At 39.0% G+C, this 9,725-nt stretch overlaps 1 protein-coding gene across 1 annotated transcript in view; it reads right to left on the bottom strand.

Moving 5' to 3' along the window:
* Positions 1-1,348: 1,348 nt before the first annotated feature.
* slc1a7a (solute carrier family 1 member 7a) overlaps positions 1,349-9,725 on the bottom strand; it is a 36,345-nt gene continuing 27,968 nt past the window's right edge. The window contains exons 4-11 of the mRNA XM_029453591.1: positions 8,004-8,046; positions 7,415-7,646; positions 7,078-7,177; positions 5,922-6,155; positions 4,714-4,908; positions 2,408-2,542; positions 2,094-2,193; positions 1,349-1,786 (exon numbers count right to left, since the gene is read on the bottom strand). Of these exons, the coding sequence (XP_029309451.1) occupies positions 1,520-1,786; positions 2,094-2,193; positions 2,408-2,542; positions 4,714-4,908; positions 5,922-6,155; positions 7,078-7,177; positions 7,415-7,646; positions 8,004-8,046 (1,306 nt within the window). The 3' untranslated portion in view covers positions 1,349-1,519. The remainder of the gene's footprint in view (positions 1,787-2,093; positions 2,194-2,407; positions 2,543-4,713; positions 4,909-5,921; positions 6,156-7,077; positions 7,178-7,414; positions 7,647-8,003; positions 8,047-9,725) is intronic.

The raw sequence follows: 9,725 nt of genomic DNA, 5'->3' as shown, positions 1-9,725 counted from the left end.
ATGTACTAAAGTCCTTGAAATAATCTTCACCTTCAGAGTTTACCTTGTGCCATAGTGCACATCAATATGGACATTTTACCCGGTTCCTGCTCCCAGGTGCACTTGACATTTGCTCATAAGTTGCTGCTTGTATGTATGCCCTTTAAGAGACGAGATGCAGCTTCTCATGAAATCTAAATAAAGCGTTAAAGCACTTTTGCATTTTTCAGTCCTTGAAATATCATATTGAACCTTTATTGCACCTGTAGTTCTTGTAAATCCAACCCTCATAATTTAAAACATTTAAAAATAACTCCAATGGTATACTATTTGTACATATTTATATATTTTTCATTTCTTAACGTTTCCTTTTTTTTTTTTTACAGAGTTGATACATTTTTATAAATTTTGGACTACAGTGAAATGTTTCTTTTTACAAATACAGAATGGCAGCTCTTGAAACATACTGACATGTTAGTAAAATCTACATCTTTTTAAACTTTTGAAATACATACATGTACAGCAGATATCACATACATATGGACAGAGTTCCGAGTATGACCTGTTATTGTTGTGTTGCTTTGTGTCAGCTGTTTGGGCGTGTACGTCAATCTGGTCTCGCATGCTTCTCCTTTGGTCGTTTAAGGCAAAGAGGAAATACAATGGGGTGCATAGACATATACACATGACTCAAGGGCAAACTCATCTTCATTTTTTATCGTTACCTTCATTCTTTTTGTCTGGATTCTGACACTAACCGTACAGTACTGCAGGTATGAGGCAGAGCACCCACTTAGACTCAGACAACAAGGCAGAGAAGAGAAGTGTAGGGAAAGGTGTGGCTGAGAAAATCATAAATAATCTTTTTTTGGCCCAAAATCAGAGACTTTCTTTTTCTGGAATGTGAACTGAACTGTTGCATACAAAGTGAAGGTTTCTCGATTATCTCGTATTGTCCTACTTTGTCTCTTTGTTGTGCGCGTCAGTGAATGTATTGCAAGAATGTTCCAGGCAACAGTTTCATAAGAGAGAACCCAATGACAAAAAATATATAATAATACTAATATGCAAAAGACATACCAGATCAGATCATAATGAATTAAAAATGCTATGAGTGGATGTTTTCAGTTTTTTCCCACAGTCCACACAGGGATAGGTTCCTTTAATCATAGCTGATATTATTTAGTGTGTTCTGCATTTCCATTGACGCACAGATGTGGGGCGGTGTTAGTGAAACTTCGAACAGCATCAGCTCTCCGGTTTGAAATGTCTGTTAGCTAGAGCAGCACATTGTCACTGTTTGTACCAAACAATATGTCTCTGATAAATATGTACACACACAAACATACACAATCAAATGTGGGTCATTATTTAGGTTATGTAGAAAAAGAAAAATCGTCTTTTTTTTCCCAGGGTCGTATGCAATCATCCACCCTGGGCTACTGTCCTTCTCACAGGGGAAAAGTGTGTGAACGTAAATCACCTCAATCTTTAATTTGTCTTCCTCTCCTGCCGGTGTTTGTTGGCAGGACAGCTGCTTTTATACATTAGTCTCCAGCCCGTTCATATCGACGGAACAATGGTCCTTGTCCCTGTGCTCTCTCTTGTGGTGAGAGGAGTGAGCGTGTTTCTTCTTCTCCAGCGGCCGGATGCCCTCCTCCAGCTGCATCAGGCGAGCCACGTCCGGGGAGCGGTGGTCCTGCCTGCTGCCCGGCGGAGGCGGCTGGTAGCAGCCGTTCTTCTGGTTTTGGTAGGTCATCATCTGCTGGATGCTTATCATGGGCTTAGTTTCACAGATCAGAGGCACCTGGGGGACGCAATGATCGTGGAGGAAGATCACGTACATTTTTTATTTGCAGACATAAATATTTTACACAAAAGGTTTTTATCCAAGGTTGGATAGTGACGTTTTGTGTCCCTTAGATCATCAAGTATACCGCAAATACATTCTAAATCATCCTGGTCTCTCATGAACTAAGGTTCATGTATATATTTGCTGCTAACTAACTTTTCCAGCTGCGACCTTCTACATACAAAGAATTCAATGTTATACATTGAAACACTTTTCTATGTCTTTCAAACTAAGATAAATTGTTGGCCTTGCGGGCTCTTACCTGCTCCCCTTCTTTGACAAAATCCTTTCTGCAGATATGAGCCATAATGCCTGTGGCGAGGGCGTCCCCCATCACATTCACCATGGTCCTGAATCGATCCCTAGATGATAAAAGGATGGAAAGTGATGCACAGATCTAATGAAGCACTAAAGGGTATAGTACCTGTGCGCTGCATATTTAGGTGGTTACAGTGTATATAAAGCTAAGAAGCTTCAGATTGAAATGTATTATGAGACATTTACATTTTATAATGACATCCTGAGTTAGTTTCTTATATTTAGCTATTTGTAATATAAAGATGAACCTTTACTTACAAAGCCCAATCAACAGCAATGATGAGGGTGATGTCATCGGTGGGCAGGCCCACAGAGGTCAGCACGATCACCATGGTTACCAGTCCAGCCTGTGGGATTCCTGCTGCACCGATACTGGCTGCAGTGGCAGTGATGCTGGGAGAACACAGAGGAACACAGAGCATTTATTTTATTATAATACAGAACCAAGTCCTCATCAAAGGTATGAGCTCTCTCAACTGAAGGAAAGTGAGAAATCTTTTTTTTCATTTGTTTGCCAGCCTGTCAGGCTTTCTGTTCCAGCAGAGCACATCTGTAGTTTCAACTGTGGCAAATTTACCGCTTAAAATTCTTAATCATTTTCTGAACAAGGGGTCCTTGATTTCACCGGATTTAAACAAAGTCAGGCTCTTCATTTCTAGCCAATAAATGCGAATTTTACTAGCTGAAATAAAAATGTTGCTATCAGATTTTTATCAGCCGTCACTAGCTAGCTAGCGTAAGCTAATGCTGATGCTAAATCTCTGTGAGTTGAGACTGCGTCTCCAGCTGACATTTCATTCTTACCAGCTGACTCACTTTAAAATGACAACCCTTAAAAAAGGGTGTAGCCCCACAAAACAATGCAGTTAGCTAATAAAATGCCCCTTGTGATCATGTCTAGATGTCAATCTTCTACAATATTAAAATGCCAATCCAACAATATAATACTGTGCATGATAAACTCTCTGAAAAAGCTAGTCAGCATAATTCGTTCCTTAACTTTTGTACATTTTGATGATTATACCATGTAGTTTTACTTATCGGCGAGTAGATTTCTCAATGCCAGACTTTTACTTATAACAGAGTATTTTAACATCGTAGCATTACGACTTTTAATTAAGTAAAGTATTTGAACAGTTCTTCCACCACTTTGTATGGAGAATGATTGAGCGGATGTTTCGTCCGAGATCCGGACCTCTGAGTACTGACTGATAAACTGTCGCTCTGCAGGGCGGATGGGGGGAGGGGGTTGGGTTGGCATGCAGATGGAGCAGCTTCATGGTCAGCAGCCAAACGGCACGGGAACAGGACGCAGAGAGAGGGAAAAATTATTATAATTCTGCCGTGACAAGGGAGATGAGTAATACAGGTCATATGGGTTTTACCGCCAAAGGGGATTATGAGGGAATGGGCATAGACTGCAGCCATGGGGAGAGGTCTGCTTAATGTTGTTACAGTAGGACATGTCATGAAATCAGAGGAGGGACAGGCCATTTATAAACCTGGCCGGGTTTGTTTACCTGAAGTTAAAAGTTATAGGGCATTGGCGGGAAGGGGACTGTTGATGTTTGTTTCCGTCTGTGTGTGTGTCTGTCTGCCTTTAGTCTGTCTGTGTCCCCGGGGCTTCCAGACCGATTTAGCAGAAATCAGATCAGACTAAGAAGCTCATATGAGGCGTAATCTGTGTGACATTTACATATATGTGTATTTAGAAAATCCCATAATATTTGTTATTAATTCAGAATTAAACTAAATGTGTGACGTTAGATTCATTCACATGTTGCACTCAAAACACCACAAGTATGCCTGCGCAGATTATATTTATAGCTTATATTGTTACACTTTGGGAGGTTTTTCCAAAGAATTGCTGTTGAGATAAGAATCTGTCCAAAGAGTTGTTGATGTGAATCGTTTCAAAGGAATAATTTGATATCCCCGAGGTAGATGATGGAATTGATACCAGACTGTCATATCTGTACAGTTGATGTGAAGTTACAGACAGCAGCCGGTTAGTTGAACTCAGCATAAAAAACTAGAAACAGGGAGAAGAGCTCGCCTCGACTCCAGGCTCTGGGTCAGTAACTTTAGTTAATTCACAGACTAGGTATTGATGTTCTCATCTTTCTCATCTAGACACATTTCCCAGTACGTTGCTGTAGGTTAGCCCTGCTGTTTGTTGCAGTTAATGTCACTGTTTGTCACCCGAAAGATATTTTAAAGCTCTGAATATAGCACAGTTATCTGTGTGCTCATGTAGTGTTTACAGGAATAAGAGGAATAAGTATTGTTCATGTTAGCTAATGCTAATGCTAATGCTACCAGCAGCTACATAATCAGTGGACTGCCCCTTTAAGCCTTTTTTTGTTCAAAACATTTTTTCAAGTCATCCAACAAAATGCATAAAATTATAGGGACTGCAGTTTCCTCTCAGATATTTGATAAAGGAGCCAGTAGGTTTGACTTGTGTTTTTGTTCTTCCTCACCTGCTGACATTGATCATAGTTCAGAACATTTTCCACTAAAAGTAAATTTATATGAGCCAGTTCATGTCTAAATGTGCTTACCTAATCGTGATGATTTGTCCAAAGTCAAGTTCATAATTGTTCACTTGGGCGATGAAGATGGCTGCCACGGCCTCGTAGAGTGCGGTGCCGTCCATATTGATGGTGGCCCCGACAGGCAGCACGAAGCGGATGATGCGTCTGTCGATGTGGTTGTTCTCAAGGAGGCACTTGAAGGTGATAGGCAGAGTGGCAGAGCTGCAGCAGGAAATAATAAGAATAATATATATTTTTATTATATATATAAATATATATAACATTTATATTAACATATATCTACAGACTCCACTTTGACAAGCAGACAAATCAATTGAATAATACTGCAAAGTACCTCTCACAGGAGCTGCTCTCAAATACGGATACATTTTTGGAGATGCTGTGATACATTTTTTTGTTTAGCTTTGTCTATGTTTTTCTTTATCTGAGAAAGGTCGGCTAAGGGAGACATGAATAATAATAAATAATTTCCTTCGTTTAGTTCTACCCCTCAGTTAGCTGCGACATGTACTGTAAAGACAACACAAACAGTTATTATTTACAGGAATCTTGACGACCACACTGAACGAGACATCCGCATGTTTCTCATCAGCAGGAGAGGATTTGAAGAGGTTGTGTCAAGAAAGTAACAACTGTCATCGTACGGATTGTAAACCAAAAGTAAACACTTTGAAACTCAATGGTAATGCTATTTTCTCCTTTGCAAGGCTGCAAGGTTTAGTTGCAAACGATACATATATAGCCAATCACACAAGATGTATGAAGGTCACATAACACAAACATCCATTTGATTCAACGAGAATTCTATCATCCACTCAGGTTTGACGGCGATTGTATTTGTTCTTCCAGTGACTTTTGTACACAAATAAGCTTAATTTGGATAACCTGATCACATATTTGCAATCTGAAAGGTTACTTTCTTGCCTAAAAAATATTAAAACTTAATAACAGATTTTTTTTAAAGGTTAAAAGCTATTTTTGACAATTAAAGGATGATAAAGCTGGAAACGTGCTTTAAAACAAAAGTAAGATTACAAAATGAGAAATTGAGGAAGCGCCCTAGTTCAGGCAAAGACTGAATGAATTCTCCACTACATGTTTGGCTCTGAAGAAATTCAGCAAAACAGATTCACAGAGCATATCACAGCGCATTCATAAATGAATATGAATATATATAAATATAAATCCAATGCAGTTTAATCTTCCACTTTTACCTGGAGGAGGTGGCCAAGGAGATGAGAAGGGCCTGCAAAATGCCTCTGATGTAAACGATGGGGCTCTTCTTAGTGATGAAGAAGTACATGGCCGGAAGGATGAATAGACCGTGCAGCACCAAGCCCATTACCACCGTAATGGCGTAAAAACCCAGCTTCTTTCCCATCGCTGAAGGGTCGTCCATCTCTAAGATCTTACCGGCAACCAGAAACACGATCCCAAAGGGGAAATACCTGAGAGGGACAGAAGGAAGGTAGAGTGCATGTTCATAAAAACACAGATACAATATTGGCTGTTATTATTTTGTATTTTATTTTAAACGAGAGTATTTCTCATCAAGTTTCAACAATAATGTTGCATTTACTCTTCAACAAGACTCCTCCTATAGTCATGCTGGTGTTACTTTGAGCTAAATGCTAACATGCTCACCATCTTAGTTATGATGCTAACATTTGCTCATAAAACAAAGTACAGCTGAGGTTCACGGGAATGCCAATAGTTACCTCCGCCATGGAGGTTTGTTTTCTCGCCTCAATTTGTCTCTTTTGCGTTTGTATGCATGTCTGTCAGCAAGGTTCCAGAAATAATGTGAATAATCGGAAAAAATAGTTTTCGCCGGGTAATATTAATGTCAGCGCAGCATCAATATGGAATAATAACTTGCAAATAGCTATTACAAGTTCTTTAAACGCTCTGAGCAATAAACTACAACACATCTTCTTTGTAAAGTCCGTGTCGTTTCCACATTACGACTTTAAGCTCTTGACCACACCAAAGTCATGTGGTGGTGACGGCCTAGTGGTCCAGTGGCCCAGCTTCCAAATACAACACCAGATGGGTGTGAGTTCAACACCAGAGCTGCCACCATTGAGCCCCTGAGCAAGGTACTTAACCCTGAGTTGCTCCAGGCAGAATGTCCCAGTAGTTAGTTCACTGTAAGTCACTCCTGATAAGAGCATCTGCTAAATGATGTAACGTAATGTAAAAGTCAGAAGAGCGACTTCCCAATTCAGGAAATGGGAGCATCCGAGGACCACATAAGTAGCATTAGTGGTAGGATTCATCCTGTGAGGAATATGCCGACATTGCCAGACATAGAGCCAAGCTAAAGTTACATTATTTTGCTGCTTTTTACTTCCAAAATACAACTCTTACCAGATGACAATGGCCACAATCTTTAAAACGGCCTCATTTACACTCTGGCAGAAGTTGACCAAAGCGCTGCCATTGGGTCCCATTCTTCCTAACATTATTCCTGTATTGAAGAAAGAACACCAGAACAACATATGATGCATTCAGGATTTGATAGATGCATCAAATATACACCTACAACCATGGATTTATCAGTGTAAATTGATGAGTGTCATCATATATTTGTTCTCTTCCTTTCTTGTGGGAGCACAACACATTATAAACTTAATTATACAAAGATATGGTTGCCAAATCTGCACTTAACTGGGAACGTGTTTGTTTATCCAAGCCAACCACTTACCCATGGTAGCGGAAAAAATGACAATCCCCAGCACATTCATGCCTTCGCTGGTACCAGGTGATGTTTTCATGATGACGTCAGGGGGCGGTGTGAGATCCAGGGAGAAATTCTGGATATCTGTGCCGTTGTCATCCTGAATGCCGTAGATGTAGATCCTGCGCGTGGTCGTCTCATCCGGGAGCTGAGCCACCGTTGGTTTGAAGATGAGCTCGGGGACTCTCTGGGTTCGATACTTGAAACCAAAACAGAGCATAGGGCCCCAACATCAGCACAGTAAACATGACACCAACAGAGAGGTTCAAAGATAATCATTTTATCTCACATAATAATGACACATGCGTGGGCTCATATCAGTGTTGACTTTTCAATTAAAGGATTTGCATTACAGAAGTGGATTACAAACAGTAGAGTGTTATTTTATAATAATGTAATTTTTTGATAAAGACAAAAGCACATTTTTTATTTACATACCGTTTATGCTAACATTTGTCTTTACTATTCATCCAAAACAACTTATTGGTGATGTTTGTTTCTGTTTTGACCATCTTTTTTCCTTTTTAGTGTCTTAGCCTTCAATATATTTGCTTACCTGTTGAAAAGTAGCTTGAACCAGGTTGGCTGGAAACATGTTGCTGTGGGAGAGAATTTTGAGAAATATTTAAGTTCATCAGTGAATGGCAGTATTGTGCCATATTTATATATATATATAATATATATATTATTATATATTATTTATATATATTTATTTATTAAAATACATTCTCGCAATCTTCCCTTCCCACAGCTTTTACTCAGGAAAACATTATCTTTCCATAATGGCTTGTATGTTTTGCTGCAGTGATCTAGTCTGATGAAAATCTTTACAACCGTCATTATTTTCCACCCTAAAAGCTGCTCAGACAGTATGAAAGTGATAATAATTGAATAATTGCCCTAACAAACCTCCTCTCCTCTCCATATCTCAGTGGAGAAAAAGTATATTGAGTGCCCTTACTGCAGCAGAGAGGTGCTCAATGACAAAGAAGCAGGAAGGAGCGAAACCTGAAGATGGAGGAGCAGGTGGAGTAGGAAACATGGACTGGGGGAAATATGTATTTCTGGAATGGAAAGTGGATGCCCAACCATCTCATAGACAGAGCTGAAAAGCGTGTTCCTCATGTGCGACTCATCAAAAGAAAAGGAGAGGAAAACAATAACAGGTTTTGGTGTAAATATAGCGATAACACCACTTTTCTCTGTTGGGGTTTGCATGTGTGGATTTCTTGCGGGTGGTCCGCAATTTTCCGACTGTTTGTAGTTATGAGTGCTAAAAGGGGTCTGTGTATATGTGTATATATGTCACCATCTCTTGCCACCCATTGCTTTGTGGACTACTGTTTTTAAGCATCAAGCTGTATTGATGAAGACTTGAAACTAGTGACTGAGACCAAAAACTCATTAGGGAAATGCGTAAGTTTGGTCTTTTTAGATCTGGAACACATGTATATGTGCAATAATATATTTTCACACAATCATGCGGTGCACTTTAAATATCCTGACTGAGAACACTGGTAGAAGTCAGGTCATTTACCCCCAACATGTAATAATAACCCATACTGTGTTGAACCTGGGCCACTGTATATGTACTTATATTAGGGAGCATGTGACCAATGATGCACTCAACATCACTCATTACGCATTTACTCTTTGGGCTATTTTGCTTCCATAGCATGTTTTCTTTCAGACTAGTGGAAAGAAAACATCCAAAATACACATTTAGGTGTTTGTTTGACTAACTTTCTTTATTTGATCTGTAGATTCATCAAAAGTTATCATTAGAAAATGCCTCATTTGCATATTCAAACATAACATTTCAGAAAACTTGTAATACAAAAAATAATTGTGTTGTAAGTAATCAACTAGGGAAGTTTCATGGTGATATATGTTAGTTTATATTTAACCCAATTCAACTGTAGTGTCTCCTCTTAATAGTAACTCACTGTGTAGCAACAATTGAAGTGTAACAACCAGTAACACATACAGTGATGATCTGTTGCATGCTTATCATCCATGTTTAAGTTGACTCCAATAATAATTGTTAATATTTTTCCTTCACGCTGCAGTTTAACTTGTTACAAATAATAAATATTACTTTGGTCAAACTCTGACTACAAGAATAAATAAATAATTTTAAATAAATAATTTTGTCATTATAATAAAACATGAATGAACAGCAGCATTGTTATACTTTCATTGGATGATCAAATCAAAGATATGAAGCATCTTTTGTTTGCGGACTGCAACAGTTCAATGAGACACATTATGTAGCATT

Source organism: Cottoperca gobio, chromosome 17 (assembly GCF_900634415.1).
Source record: "Cottoperca gobio chromosome 17, fCotGob3.1, whole genome shotgun sequence".
In the NCBI taxonomy this organism is placed as follows: domain Eukaryota; kingdom Metazoa; phylum Chordata; class Actinopteri; order Perciformes; family Bovichtidae; genus Cottoperca; species Cottoperca gobio.
The sequence above is the reverse complement of the archived record's forward strand: the minus strand, read 5'-3'. Positions and strand labels throughout refer to the sequence as shown.